This window comes from Siphateles boraxobius, unplaced genomic scaffold (genome assembly GCF_051911475.1).
Source record: "Siphateles boraxobius isolate OS27281-9 unplaced genomic scaffold, OSU_SipBor_1 41, whole genome shotgun sequence".
Lineage (NCBI taxonomy): Eukaryota > Metazoa > Chordata > Actinopteri > Cypriniformes > Leuciscidae > Siphateles > Siphateles boraxobius.
Window position 1 is genome coordinate 28,098,615 of NW_027509042.1, and position 15,980 is coordinate 28,114,594.

The window sequence follows — 15,980 nt, forward strand, 5'->3', positions numbered from 1 at the left end:
ACTATCACCCGAAACCCCCCCCCCCCCACACACACACAGACACAGAGAGAGAAAAAACAATATATGTACCGAGTTTTTTGGCTGTAGATAAAACCATAAAACCAACCACCCCACCTTTGTCAAAAGGTGGCGCTACCGAGCCCCTGCACCACGCCCGTTTCTGAAAATTTACACATGTCTACTGGCTAATAAATGTGATCTGTCTTTCGAGTTTCATGTAATTTCATGCAATTTTAAGCATGCTAAGAGTCTCAAAAGCATCCAAAAAGAATATTAAAGTTAATATTAAAATAATGCATTGCCATAGCAACAGTATCTAAGATATCAAGAATCCATTCACGGGTCTACATCTGCCATGTGTTTACATTATAGTAATGAAGTTTGAAGCAAATCGGGTAAAAATAAGAGGGTTGGCGGTTGGTGGCGCTATAACTTTGACTCACAATAGTCACATCCATGTGATCAGCCTCTTACAACGAACACACGGCTGAAGTTTCATCAAGATCAGTTAATGTATGTAGAAGTTATAACACACTTCCTGTTTCCCTTTTTCCCCATAAATGTGTTTCCTCGCCACAGCCAGACCGTTTGAGATATCAAAAATCCGCTGGTAATTTATCATCCTCAATGTCTTGGCTTCATGCACACCAAGTTTGGTGGCGATCGGATGAATTCCCTAGGAGGAGTATATCAAATTCCATAGCATACTTTTCAAAAACGTTGACCGCTTGACTTAGACTCTCATCAGTAATTATCGAAAAAAAGTTGAAATTTGGCATTTGGTTGGCTGTCCACCTTATTCTGCTCTAAACAATGCGCGCCGCCATGACGACGACTCCGGTTGTCTACTTCCGGTTCGTACTCTATTAGCAGTGAGAAAATGAGATTGGGCTCTACATGTGCTGTTGTTGGTTGTTTTAACAATCCAAAGAAGATTAAAAAAAAACGTTTTAGAAACTGAGTGCTTTGAGCATAAGATAAAAAGGAGAGAATGCCCATGTCCGGTTCCGTATCAGCTAATATTCAAATGCCAGAGAGTAGACGTTTTTGGTTAGCTGCGCTAAAACTGAAGCATCCACCGAAAAATGTTTATGTCTGTTCACACCATTTTGTTGACAAACGCCTAATACGTTACCAGTAGGGATGGGCATTTCAAGCAAAAATAATATTCGAAGATTGCTAGGGATTATTCAATTATTATTTGAAAATCGCACCCCTCCATCACATGCACGCACACATGCATGTATAGGCTACACACCACAGCATGTGAGCAAAGCGGAGCGGTGTGACGCTTAAATATAAATTAAAACAACCTAAAAAATATGTTTTATATTTATGTTTCACAACATGTTTTTTTTTTCCATTTCATCTGTTGATTATATGAAAAGGGAACACATGAGACGAGTCAGATAGGATCAAGATGACCATACATGATCAGAAAACATTTGGAATGGGTCAGACATGATTTTCACCACTTATTAAAGGAGAACTCCAGGCAATTTTTAAGTTAATCTTGATCGTTATACCTTTTTGAGTAATGTCTATAGAGAAAAAAAAAACCCGGATTGTTGCTTGCAACATGGAGCTGTTCCCGCAAATGCCCATAGCTTCCACTCAGCTAAAACGGCAGTAATGGGGGCATATACATAAAGAGTGTCTTTGTGCCTCTTAACAGACACAAAATGCAATTAAAATGTCTGTCCAACATGAACAGGGCCTTTACATGTGAACAAGACGCGTTTAGCAACTTAGCCATTGTTTAAATTCACCTAAGTGGTGTTTTAGACGGCTAGCTGTAGTCTCGGGCTGAAGTCCCGTGGGAATTCAGTTGTAGCCGGAAAAAGGTAAAATGTCGAGTTGACTGATTTCCAATTTTCCCATGAACGAATTGTTACAAAACTCAGTATGGGTCATCAGAACGATGCCCTGAAGGAGCCTGAGAAGTTTCGAAACAGCGCCACCTATTGGTAAAATTTATTTTTCAAATGCTTATAACTCTGGGTGTGGCTGACTGATTTTCACGGGAGTCATCTCGTTAGGTTCCTGAATCCTTGCCGAGTCCACAGATACCAAAAATGCTAGGTTTCGTCTTACGGTTTGTGTAGCATTGAGATTCGAGACTAAACCACCGTCAGAAGTTTGGAAACATAGGTCGCTGGTTAAACGCTAATGCCCAAATGCCAAAATATTGATAGCAAGTGGTAGTAAAATTAAACTACACCAATTTTGGTGTCTCTAACTCATTGCCTCTAGCGCCACCACTTGTCCAAAATTTCACTTTTATTATGCTAAAAACTTTTGAAACGTAAAGGCCTATCAACAAAATAATTTTTTCCTCTGATTTCGGAGCCCATGATGATTTAATTGCACCCTATGACGTCATTTTCCGCCATAAAAATATGGCCTCCATTTTGAATTGTTCAAAAAAACTACTTTTTCGAACTCGTCATAGACGGTTTGTCCGATTTTCACCAAAATAAAATTGCGTCAGATCATCTTCAGGCATTAGGGACAAAAAGTTATGGAATTCAAGTTGATTCGTCAAACCGTTTTCGATAAACGCACGAACAAATTTTACGTAGCGCTTGCGAAAACAGACGTAAGGCTGTATCTCCACACCGCTTTATCGTATTAAGACCAAACTTGGTACATGTCCTCACAAGCATGACATGAGGCTACATGCTGCGTTTCGGCGCAGCGCCACCTACTGGTCCGGAGATACAGAAAATTGCTATTTTTGCTTATAACTTCTGAACGGTTTGTACAAAAATCATAAAAGTGGTCTCGTTAGATTCAGGGCATCATGTCGAGTCGACTGATATCCCATTTTCCCAGATCGGCCATTTTGGCTGTCGGCCATTTTGAATTATGTGCTAAAATGCTGTATTTTCTGAACGCATGAACGAATTGTTACGAAACTCGGTATGAGTCATCAGTACGATGCCCTGAAGGAGCCTTAAGGCCCTTTCATACCGGACGCGAAACGGAAAAGCGAATAGTTCGCGTGCGAATAGTTCGCGTCAAAACCATTCACATCAGCCGCGTCGCGAATTTGCGACTTTAAGAGCTTCAACATTCCAAAACTTTCACGCCGACAGCTGAGAACACATAGACAGTTCATCATCATCATCATCCTGTGAAGACGAGCTTTTCATTTTCTTTAAAAGACAGAAAAGAAGGTTTTGTGTGCACCCAATCTTAAAGAACAGAGAGTCTGAAGGGCAGTATGCTAATCTTGTAAAGGAGCTAAAACTTTGCCACAAACAACCGGCCAAAGTAAGGATTATGCATTAAACATTTGAATTGTTTATTAATAAACTAGTGTTTTCTGTACGTTTTCGGTAGGCTATGAGACGCACTCCAGTTCACGTGTCGGCGCCTCCGTGTCCTAATTATATTGTCTACTATATTTTCTTATTATTTATTAATCCAGGCAATTTGTTGATGAAACATTGATTAAAATTAAAATACAATTTATACAAATAGAAATTCACTTTAAATTAAGGCTTTCTACAAAACAAAACTTAAAAAGTGGCCAAAATTATGTCTGACCCATTCCAAATGTTTTCGATATATTGGGCATCTTATCCTATCTTACTCCTCTCATGCGGTTCCCTTTTCATATAGCTAATCAACATAGATGAAAATAAAAAAATAACATTATATTTTTTAAACATACATATGAAACGTATGTTTTAGTTTTTTAACTTATATTTAAGCATCACCCCACTCCGCTTTACTCGCATGCTCTGGTGTGTGGCCTATACATGCATGCAAAAATAATATGAAACGCACAACCATGAATGTTGAAAATATTCCAAATCAATTATTTCCCTCCTAGTCAAAAATATTATAAATCATCAGCACGCAGTTCATCAACTCACCGGAGACACCAATTATCCCAGCTATTTTATCCCATGCCTCGTTCTTTTGTAACTGATCCCTATAAGCAAAAGGTCATGTCATAAATGATAGGGTATGCGTGCGTTGAGATGCAGAATAGGCAATATAAAAATGCTGTCATTATAAAAGGTTTCTAGTTTCATTGTATTGCTTGTTTTTAGTTTACATTTCATGTTGTGACTTCTCTTCTCTCGCACATAATGCTGCTACATCAGAGCGGCCAAAGCATCAACAAGCTTTACCTTTGTTTCCTTGTATGTGATTGGCTGAAGCCTTTTCTGTCGCCGCAAATGTAAAAAAATCGACATCGAAGCGAAAAAATTAAAAGTAGTTTTTTCTCCTCAGCACATTCACGTTCGGTGTGGAAGCACTCATTACACAAACAGCTGATCAAAAATAAAACCATCGCACGAATTATTCATGCGTCAAAATCGCGTCCAGTGTGAAAGGACCTTTAGAAGTTTCAAAACAGCGCCACCTAGTGGTAAAACTTATTTTTCAAATGCTTATAACTCTGGGTGTGCTTGACTTATTTTCACAGGAGTCATCTCGTTAGGTTCCTGAATCCTTGTCGAGTCCACAGATACCAAGCATGCTAGGTTTTGTCTCATGGTTTGTGTAGCGTTGTGATTTAGCACTTAAAAAACATTTGCCAATATCTTCGAAACTGTTTGGCACCGTCAGAAGTTTGGAAACATAGGTCGCTGGCCAAATGCCAAAATATTGATAGTTAGGGGTAGTAAAATTCAATCAAAGTCACGTGTCAGTCATTTTTGACGTGTTTTTTCATATAAATGTCTATAACTCCGAAGCGAATTGAGATATTTTCACCAAATTTGGCACACACATGTATGGGCTCATTCTCAGGACACATTAAACAATTGTGGGAATTTGTCTCTTGGTGGCGCTATAATAGAACAAGACATAAAATTCCCATTGACTTCAATACAGTTTTGTGATGTAAAATGCTCTACTTTACAAATACATTGCTGTAACATTATGAAACTCAGAATTTGCCACCAGTACCATCCCCTGAAGGTACTCAAAAGATTTCGAGACAGCGGCACCTGTTGGTCAAAAGTTACAAATAAATTTCCAAAAAGGCTAATAACTTTTGAATAAATATGCCTATTGCAATGACTCTGGTCTTAATTGATTCCTTGGGTTATGCAGAAAACAAAGATACCAATTTTGCCAAAGTCAGCCAAACTTCCTGTCCGCCATCTTGATTTTCATTCAATACATACTTTTTTGGAATTCTCCTAGACCGTTTGTCCGATTTTCACCATAATGGAATCGTATCATCTCCAAACCGTGCCGACTAAAAGTTATGGATTTCGTGTTGATAGACGAAACTGTTTTCGTATACCGCAGCATCAAAGTTGAGGCATGCTGCCAAAATTACTATTCAGGATTTATCTCGCCAATGCCTTGAAATTTTGAAACCAAACTTTGTATGTCTCATTGTCACCTCACTCTGACCACATCACATCGATTTCGTAACTGCGCCACCTATAGGTCGAAAGTGATAAACCATTAAATCATCTTATAAGTTACTTTATATATGATTTTTCAGCCATTTGCCCAAAATCCTCTTACAATGTCTCTAATTGCTCCTTGCTGCAGTTGGTCTGACACTCCCAGCCATGTTGGCATGTCTTATCGTCTGCTTTTGCACTTGGCCCCGGTAATGGCTGCTTACAGCCATATTTCTTCTTCTTCTTCTTCTTCTTCTTCTTCTTCTTCCGACTGGGCGTCTATGGCAGCCCATAGAACCGCTTGCGGGAAAGTTATGCAATTTGGCACGCAGATAGAGGACAGTCTCACCTGTCACCATAGCAAATTTGGAGTCTCTAAATCAATCCCACTACCGCCACTATCTGTCCAAAGTTTCACTCATTTTTATGCTTATAACTTTAGAACCATAAGGGCTAGAAACAAAATTCTTTTTTCCACTGATTTCTTACAGTAGGTGGACAACCAGAATAATACTTTTATTTGGGGTGTATTTTTTGCCTTTTACCGCTAAGAGGCGCTACAATCACAGACTTTGAAAAGTGTCCGTTTACTCGTTTATTCTCACTATTGCGTAATCTCTGCCACCGCACTGCGGCTCATTCAGAGCAATTGAAAGCTGGTAGCAGATGAATTCCAGAGAAATGTAGTTAAAAAAATTCATAATCACAATACTGAAATTAAATTGAATAAATAATGAAAACTTAAAACATTGCAATAGAAACATATTAGACTACATCAATGAGGCTTTGCAAGAGCATAAGACGTTGACCGAACAGCGTTCAGACGGTAGCTCAGTGGTTGATGCTTAACTGTTTATTAGCGAGTTTATTGACTGTTTATTTATTTAAAGTCAAGCTTTTTTTTTAATTAGCAATGGCAAATTACAACATAAATTTGCTACATTCCTGTAGAGCCACTGCACAGACAACAAAACTGATAAAGGAAGATTATCAGCCGATTGTGTCAGAAAATGAAAATGAAGAAGCTTGTCTTTAGTCTGTTAAATTATTGTTACACTAAAATTACTTAAGTTTGAAACCCCATCAAACATTTCAAGGTTTAAATAGTGTCGGGACAGTTTTTTTTTTAAATTTAAAACAGCTGCATCGAGTTTAGAGTTTATTTCCTTTGCGATGCAAATTAAGAAACACAGAATCTTATTCTTGCAACATTTTAAATTTGTATTGCCAAAAAAATTGCAGCTAAATTAAACAATTAAAACAGTACAAAACAAAAATAGTCCAAAGCAACATAAATTAAAAACATGCGTTTTTCTTTGCCTCTCTCTCTCGCACTGGATCTCTTTTTAGAAAGTTTATTTAGTCTCCCTCGCTGCGCCCGCCGGGTCTCTCTCAAAATTAAATATTTCAGGGTAAAAACACATCATACAGCTGATAATACTGTATATGTCGCTGCGTTTCATCCATACAAATCGCGAAAAAAAATACTGTAACCAATTATTTAGCCTTTGTTGATTCAAAGACACAGCATGCCTTGTTGAATTCACCTTACAATAAAAAGAGGTTGATCGCGAATTAAAGAGCTCTGTATCTGCTGATCACTCCCATTCGTTTCTTAGCATCAACGCGTCGTCAACAGTTCATGTTCATGCCAGATTGTTGACAAGCAAAAACACTGCTCAAACATTCTAAAACTCTACAAAACCAGTTGAAACAACTGGATTATACACTTTAATTTAAATTTTGTGTGAAAAAACTTTCAATATGCTACAATAAATAAACTACAATATTTATAATTTAATAAGATATGGGGCCTACATTTGAACAAATCGAGAGATTTATCCTTCAAATTATTTTGCCTTTGCCTGCTCATCAAGCTGTCTATCCGACGCTCTCCATATGAAAGACGGAACATTAACACCTATTGTCCTGCACACACGATAAAGCACTGAACTGTCCCTCCAACCCCCCACAGGCTATCTGACTTTGAGATTGACTTAAAACAAAGAGAAGTCGCAATTCACACTTAAATCACTATTCTAGACATTAGCATTAGGTTATTAAAGTGTTGATAATGAAGGAATTAAATTATTTAAGCTACATGTAGTAATATTTCTGTCACAAAAGTTTATTACTAAATATTTCATTATTTCAATAATTTAAGAAATAAAACTGGTTTGAGCCAGCTTTTTCCAAGCAAAACTAAATATAATCTTCAAACGCATGTCCTCATGAATTCTCATTTGTTGTCATGAACAAAATATTCAACTCAATATTAAATTCTACAGGGATCGTTGGATCCTTACAACAAGGGTGCATTCAATTTGTGAATTAAGTTTTTTATTATTATTATTCAAATAAATCTCGAACCACGGTGCTTCGTGGTACTGCTGCTAAACTAAAAAACATTTATAAAATAATTATGAACTTAAATGAAACAATATCGCAACATTTTGACAAATAAATTATTTTATCTGTTTTTACATTTTAATTCAGGGCGATTTAGCCTACATTTAATTAGAGCGAGATTTTCACCCTTGTCATTTTCTCATTGGGAAGTGCTTACATGATAGCTAAACTGGTACGTCTAGTTTTCATATGGATTACATAATCAGATAACATTTATTAGCCTAAATATTTAGACATTTAAAGGCTTTAGACATAGCCGATTTCTTATCGTGACTGAGCTGAGGTAAGTGGCTTTCGGTTCATATTTGTGACGCAAAGTTCCCGGACACAGAGACGACAGATACACTTTTGTCGTTAGCCTAATATGAATAAAAGTTTACAGTTTTGAACGATGTAGGCTACTCTACACTTATCTTTATGACCAAAAAATCACGGAGTAGCCTATTAAGTTATTTTAGCTGTTTTGAGAAAAATAAATCCAAATGAACGCGCCGCCGCGTTTGGCGAACACTAATTCAACATGCCAGAATAAAACCCGATTTTAGAAAAATGCATATGGCCACTCAGCGTGGTGTGCCAAAACACTTAATTATAAACTTATAAACATTTTGAAAAGCCGTGCATGCATTAAGGCCACTGGAACTAATGAACAACTGAAACGCTGGTTTTGGTTTTATTGTTTGTTGTTTAAACGTGCCTGTTGCATAGGCTATCTTTATTTTATATATTTATGGTCTATTGCCGAAGTAGCCTATAGCATTGATTACTGTGGGGGAGGGGTGTAGGGATTAAAATAATTCAGCAGAAGCAGGGATGTTTAGACCAGAAGGAAATCCCCGTCCCCCCTGGCAAATCGCACTTTACTTAAAACCATGTTTTTAAAAACTCTATAGGCTATAGGGAATCAAAGGCTATATATAATTTTTCTTTTTTTTTTTACAGAACTGCTTTTGAAATTACGATTGGTATTATTATACAGATGTAAAGTCGTTCTGTTGGATACTATTTGTTCCTTAGTGTTAAATGGAAATGCATTGTAATTTTATAAATAAAGCAAAAAACTAAATGATGTAACAGAGTTTTAGAACTAGACAAATCTCTCTGCATTAATAGCCTAAATATAAAATTTAACTACAGTAGTCCATGTTTGATCGGGCTTTGAACCCGTATCATCTTAATGTTCAAACCGTAAGTTCTACCACTCGACCATGTCTTAACTCACTGAGAAATGCCCAAACGTATGTTTCTCCAGTTTGTGTTCGCGTTTTGTCGTTAGTCTATTGTGAGTGTAGGCCTTTTATTCATTACATGAATAAAAGTAGACCTTTTACAGTTGATGATATCTTATCTGTATAACCAAAAATTTAAAAGTTATTTTAGCTGTTATGAGAAAAATTAATTCAAGTGAACGCGCCGCCGGGTTTGTCGAACTCTAATCCAATGCCAGAATAAAACCCGATTTTAGAATATGGACTCGGCATGGTGTGTCAAAATACTTAATTATAAACTTCAATATTTCGTTCAAAACCACCTCAAAACGCTTTGTGACATTTTAAAAAGCCTTGAATCAATGTATTAAGGCCACTGGAACCAGGATCGTAACTGAAACGATGAATGTTATGCATGCTGCATGTTATCTTTCAATACAGGAGCAGAAGCGCTGGTTCAGATTTTACTGTTTGTTGTTTAAACGTGCGTGTTGCATATTTCAAAAAATATAGATATTTGATATGGTCTATTTAGGCTAATTATAGCATTGATTACTGTGGAGGGGGGAAGTCCCCCACCGGCAAATCGCACCTTGCTTAGCTTAGGTTAACCATGTTTTTAAAAATTCTTTCTGCATGGAACCCCATGAAGTTTTATTTTCCATTTTTTTAACAGAGCTGGTTTTGAAGACATTAATTCAGTCAATCTGTTGGATGAGATTTGATCCTTAGCGCCACCTACTGGTCCGGAGATACAAAAATGCCTATTTTTGCTTATAACTCCTGAATGGTTTGTCCAAAAATCATAAAAGTATGGATGTACTTTTATGTCATTAGTAATCAGTCATTAGGGACTTTAAGCAACAGCTGCTGATGGAACGGTAGTAAAGTACACTGTTAACTGCTGCAGCCAAAGAATGCAAAAATCACTAAAGCAATAATAAAGAGGAGAATGCTCGCGGGTGAAAACGTAAAAATATTTTATCAGATGTTCAGGTTTCAGGTTCAGGTTTATTGATATAGCCCATTTCATACACAGAACGGTAACCAAATGTGCTTTACATAATAGTAATTACACAATAACATTAGCAATAAAAATATGTTAAATCGCAAGGAACATAGTACACAGAATTGAGAGCTTAAAATAAAAACATAATAGTTCACAAGGAACATAATACACAAAATTGAGAGCTTAAAATAAAAACCTTACAGACCACAGGTACAAGAGAGGGTTAATAGAAAGCATCATAGAAAAGTTTTGTTTTTAGTCTGGATTTAAAAATAGAGACAGTAGGAGAGGTCTTAATGTCTACCGGAAGACGGTTCCAAAGACGGACCGCATAACAACTAAAGGCTGCCTCTCCCTGCTTGGTACGAGCGCTGGATTGTACTAGTTGGAGTTTTCCAGCAGATCTAAGACATCTTGAGGGGCTATATGTTTCAAGCATCTCTGCTATATAAAGAGGTCCTTGACCATTTAGTGATTTAAAAACAAGAAAAATAACTTTAAAATCAATTCTATAGATCACTGGTAACCAGTGTAGAGATTTTAAAATTGGTGTGATATGATCTTTTCTTTTAGTTCTGGTCAATTGCCTTGCTGCTGCATTTTGAAAAATTTGAAGAGGTTTTATTGTTTTTTTAGGGAGACCAGTGAACAGACCATTACAGTAATCCACCCTACTGGTAATAAAAGCATGAATAAGCTTTTCTAAATCTACCGGTAATATAAAGTTTTTAACCTTTGCAATGTTTTTTAAATGATAAAAAGACGATTTTGTGACTGCCTTCATGTGGCTATTGTGGCTTTGATCCTTTTTCCCAAAGATAATTACTTCAGTTTTGTTTGTGTTTAATTTAAGGAGATTTTTAGACATCCAGTCTAAAACAATAATAATAATAATAATAATTTGGCCAAGAGGGAGCATATACAGATTAAACAAAAGAGGGCCAAGGATTGAGCCCTGAGGGACACCACATGTTAAGGACACAGGAGCTGAAGCATAATGACCAATAGAAACATAAAAACTCATGTGTTCTAGATAAGACTTTAGCCAGCAGATGACCGAGCCAGAGAGGCCAACACAGCATTTAAGTCTTTCTACTAGTATGCTGTGGTCAACAGTGTCGAACGCCGCACTGAGGTCCAACAGCATAAGAACAGTGGTTTTTCCAGCATCATTATTTAGCCGAATGTCGTTGACTACTTTAACCAAGGCTGTTTCAGTGCTATGGTATTTTCTAAAACCTGACTGGTTGAGATCAAAACAGGAAGTTGAGGTTAGAAACGCAGACACTTGATTAAAAACAATTTTTTCAATTATTTTACCGATAAAAGACAAATTTGATATGGGTCTGTAGTTGTTGAGGACAGACTCATCCAGGTTGTTCTTTTTAAGTAAAGGTTTTACAATGGCTATTTTAAGGGACTTAGGGAATACGCCGCTCAGTAGAGAGGTATTAGTTATTAAAAGCACATCAGTTGCTATTAGATGAAACACAGATTTAAAAAAACTAGTTGGTAAAATGTCCAGCTCAGATGTGGATGAACTTAGACTTTGTACAGTCTTTTCAAGAGTGTCGAGGTCAACAGGGCAGAAATTTGAAAGAGTGCTGAGCTCATCCCTCAGACTAATTGGTGATTCAAAGTGAGAGATGCTATGCGACGTATATGAGATATGATATCTTATGTTCTCTACTTTGCTCTTAAAAAAAGAAGAAAATTCATTGCACTTTTCAACTGAAAGTAGTTCAGGAGCCAGATAAGGTGAAGGATTTGTTAACTTCTCAAAGGTGGAAAATAGCGCACGGGTGTTATTAGCTTTACTATTGATAATAGTGGAGAAATGAGATTGTCTTGCTCTACAAATTACAGAATTGTATTCGTAAAGTGTCCCTTTATGGATCAGATAGTCTGAATTAAGTTTGGATTTACGCCATTTCCTTTCTGTTCTCCTACATTCTTTCTTTTTCAGTTTAACTAACGGATCATTCATTCATGGAGCTTTCTGTTTTCCAATGGATTTTTTCAGTTTTAAAGGTGCAATATCATCCATTATATTTGTCATTCTTAAATTAAAATCTTCCAACAAGTTATCAGCAGTCTTAGGAGATGAATTTTTGGACTCAAAGAGTGTTTGCTCAAAAAGAGCACAAGTTTTGTCATTTATAGCTCTCTTTCTGATCATAATAGAGTTATTCTGACAATAGGGGAGCAAGCAGACTTCAAAGAAAATACAACAGTGATCAGATAAGGCTAGATCCACAACAGATGTGGAAACAGTTACACCCTTTGTTATGAAGATGTGCCTTTCGTTTACACGGCGATGGCGTTTTTGGGGCTTAAAAACGCAAAAAAGTGAAACCACCCAGATCTTAAAAACGCTCCACCGTCGCATTCCCGTCTAAAGGGTAAAAATGCAAATCTGGTCACGGTGGCTCTCGTCGCGTACGCGTTTACGTCACAGGCATGCGCCATTAAAGGAAAATAACGACCAACATGTTGAATTATTTCCATACGTCGGACCTTCAAGTTGCCCTAGAAGCTCTGCAGGCCTCATGGAAACCTCAACAAACTCGTCTCCATACCGGCGTGATGACTCCGACTCAACCAGATGGAACTGGATAAATATTGTGAAAGTTCTGATCCCATCTGACTTCTGACCTATAATGCTGCCTGAATCATAATCATACACTGTTCGTTCATTGGCCAAAGGAGGACTGGCCCCCCGACTGAGCCTGGGTTCTCCCAAGGTTTTTTTCTCCATTCTGTCACCTGATGGAGTTTTGGTTCCTTGCCACTGTTGCCTTTTCGCCTTTGTCGACATTGGCTTTTGGCTTGCTTAGTTGAGGACATTTAATTTTGTATTTAACAGTACTATTACAACATCATTTCCCTGTTGTCTCTGTAAAGCTGCTTTGAAACAATCTCTATTGTAAAAAGCTCTATATAAATAAAGGTTACTTGACAACTCTGATAAACGTACAAGAGTCTTTTTGCTGTTCGCTTCGCCATGTTTTGATTTCGCGCTACTAGGGAGAGAAGTAGAAGGAAGGTTGTACGCAGGCGCATGGACTTGGTGTTGTTGTGTGGCAGTGTCTTCACATTGCCACCTAGCCGCCTGGAGTGCATACTACATCGAATTTCACACACTTTTGCGTCACCATATGCATGCAGATCCCCCCCCCCATAATGCTCGTCTAAACGCAGAATAAAAAGTGATAACGCAATGCCACTTTTGCGTTTTCTCTTCAGATTGCGTTTTCTCTTACATGTTTCCGTGTAAACATAGCCTAAGTATCAAATCATTTAACAAAATACAAAAAAGTATTTTACAAAAGCAGCAAAAGGGTTGCTTTTGGCATTAAATTATATACCGATCAATTAGAATGCAACATAACCATAAAATATAACATTTACTTATCTAATCTGTCTCGTAGTAACAGCTATGGCAAATCAGCTTTGTAGTAGATGTTACAGTAGAATGTCACGTAGTAGCAGTTAAAATCGCACATGCGCCATAGAACGTCAGAACGTCGGTGCCGTTTCATCAGCAGCTGTTGCTTAAAGTCTCTATTTCATGTAAAGGGTTATCGATAAAATATTAAAAATTAACATTTTATTTATGATTATATTCATTATATCCAATTACATTTGAACCCCTGAAAATATGGGGACTGTTTATAAAAATGGTTGCAACTTTTCACATGATATTTTTGTTCAACCCCTTGAATTAAAGCTGTAAGTCTGCACTTCAATTTCATATTGATTGTTTAATTTTAATTGTATTCTGGTGGCAGAATTATGAAAATTGTGCCTGTGTCCAAAAATATATATGGACCCGTGTACACACTCACTCACTCACTCACTCACTCACTCACTCACTCACTCACTCACTCACTCACTCACTCACTCACACACACACACACACACATACACACACACACACACACACACACACACACACACACACACACACACACACACACACACACACACACACACACACAGTTTTATGCCTTGATTGTTTTTCACTCTCCTATTCCTCTACTGCAGATTTGTACATACCCAAAAACATGGAACCACACAGGATACAAACACATGGACTGCACACTGAAGGGCAGGCCATGCTGTATTGGAACTAAAGGAAGGTAATGAATGAACATTTGAAATAATAAAAATCAAGGTTTACATGATGACAAGTTTGCCATGTGCTTACAGTCAAAAGCCACTTAACCAAGTCTAGCTTCATACACATAGTAATTGCCTTTAAATAAATAGTTAACCCAAAAATGTTATTCTCATTTACTAACACTAATATTTTATTGTTCTAAAACCATAACTCTTCTTTCTTCCCTGGAACACAAAAATAAATGTTCAAAATAATGTTCATGCTTTTCCCCAATGAAAGTGAATGAGGACCAGTGCTGATGAGCTCCAGAAATTACAAAAAGCACAATAATAGTATTTGTGTCAGAAACAAACTAAAATTTATGTTTTCTCTAAATCTTGTCATCCACAACTGCTCTCCAATCATAGTTCAATGCATGTAAACGCAATTGCAATTTGAGAGCTTAGATGGAAAGTTTTTCAGCTGGGGATGAAAAACATTACATTTTTACAGTTGTATCCAATGCCTATTTATCTGACAATCAAATTTAATAATTTTTATTCAAATCTGCTAAATTTGTATCCATTTATTAAGATGTGAAATTACCACTTGGGAGTACTGCCAATTCATGCGTGGATATTTCCATGAAGAGGCCACACTCTGTTCACAGGTATCCATTTACATTGAAAAAATAATTTTTAGCCCAGCCATCAAAATTAAGATAACAGGACAGGTTTTTTAAAAGCTGAACTTAAAAATGCCCTGTGGTTCACTGTTTTCTGAAAATAGACTTCTCTGGACAGAATTAAATTGTAATACTTTTTTGTTGTAATACATTTTTTGTTGTTATACATCATATATCATCCGGCCCACTATATTTTTCATACTTCATCAGGTCCACTGCCTGGATGATGTGTGTGGATTGCTGCCATTCCTGAACCCCAGTGTCCCAGATCAGTTCTATAGACTGTGGCTCTCCCTTTTTCTTCATGCTGGGTAAGGTTAAGGTCTTTGTACTCATTCTTTCTCTTCCACTATTTCTCATGTCTATACATGGAAGGAGAGGTAGACTGAGACTATTACTAGATTTGACACTTAACACAAAAATGGTATTGACAGTTTCTTTGACCCATGCTCATGTGATTGTTCTTTAGTTTACTGCATTGCCTGGTGTCAGTGATCTTCCAAATGACTATACTTAGAGACCTGGAGAAACTAGCAGGCTGGTTACGCATTTCCATCATCTACGTTCTCAGTGGTATTACAGGAAACCTTGCCAGCGCCCTCTTCCTACCGTACAGAGCAGAGGTATGGCACAAGTGCCCAGCACAGCTAAACTTCACCTAATTCATTAAAATGACCCTATGCAAACACATATTACCATTACAGAATGTTCCAGATTTAATACTTATTTAAGCCCTGTTAAAAACATCACTGGCATTTCGATTTGTCCCTTGCTTAGTTAAAGCAAACTAAAAAGGCATTTAAAGTGACACACAATAAAATACTATGAGCCAAGACACATTAAACACATTTTCAAAGCTATGCCTATATGACTTAAACAGTGTGATTAATATTACCTGTAATATTGCTTGATAAAAAGTGTGATAATATTGCTTGTAATATTTCTGTGCAAAGTTACATCAAGTCTTTCAATTCTTGTCATGATCATGGAGAGCTGGTAAATGCAATATATTGCCTGGTATATGCAACGACACCATGAATATCATATTCATTGTATCATTGCATATACCTGGCAATATACTGTATCTATGTTATTATAAGTGTTCTAATAAAATTGACTCATTCCTGCTTCTATATTCTGACAGGCATTGCCCCATAGTTGAAATGTATTGTCTATGGCAATTACC

General features: G+C 37.0%; 1 protein-coding gene across 2 annotated transcripts in view; it reads left to right on the top strand.

The window, feature by feature from the left end:
* LOC143706793 (inactive rhomboid protein 2-like) overlaps positions 1-15,980 on the top strand; it is a 195,295-nt gene that overhangs the window by 161,673 nt on the left and 17,642 nt on the right. For both annotated transcript variants that reach the window (XM_077199097.1, XM_077199098.1), the window contains 4 exons: positions 14,055-14,149; positions 14,704-14,779; positions 15,005-15,105; positions 15,264-15,417. In XM_077199097.1, coding sequence (XP_077055212.1) covers positions 14,055-14,149; positions 14,704-14,779; positions 15,005-15,105; positions 15,264-15,417 — 426 coding nt within the window. The remainder of the gene's footprint in view (positions 1-14,054; positions 14,150-14,703; positions 14,780-15,004; positions 15,106-15,263; positions 15,418-15,980) is intronic.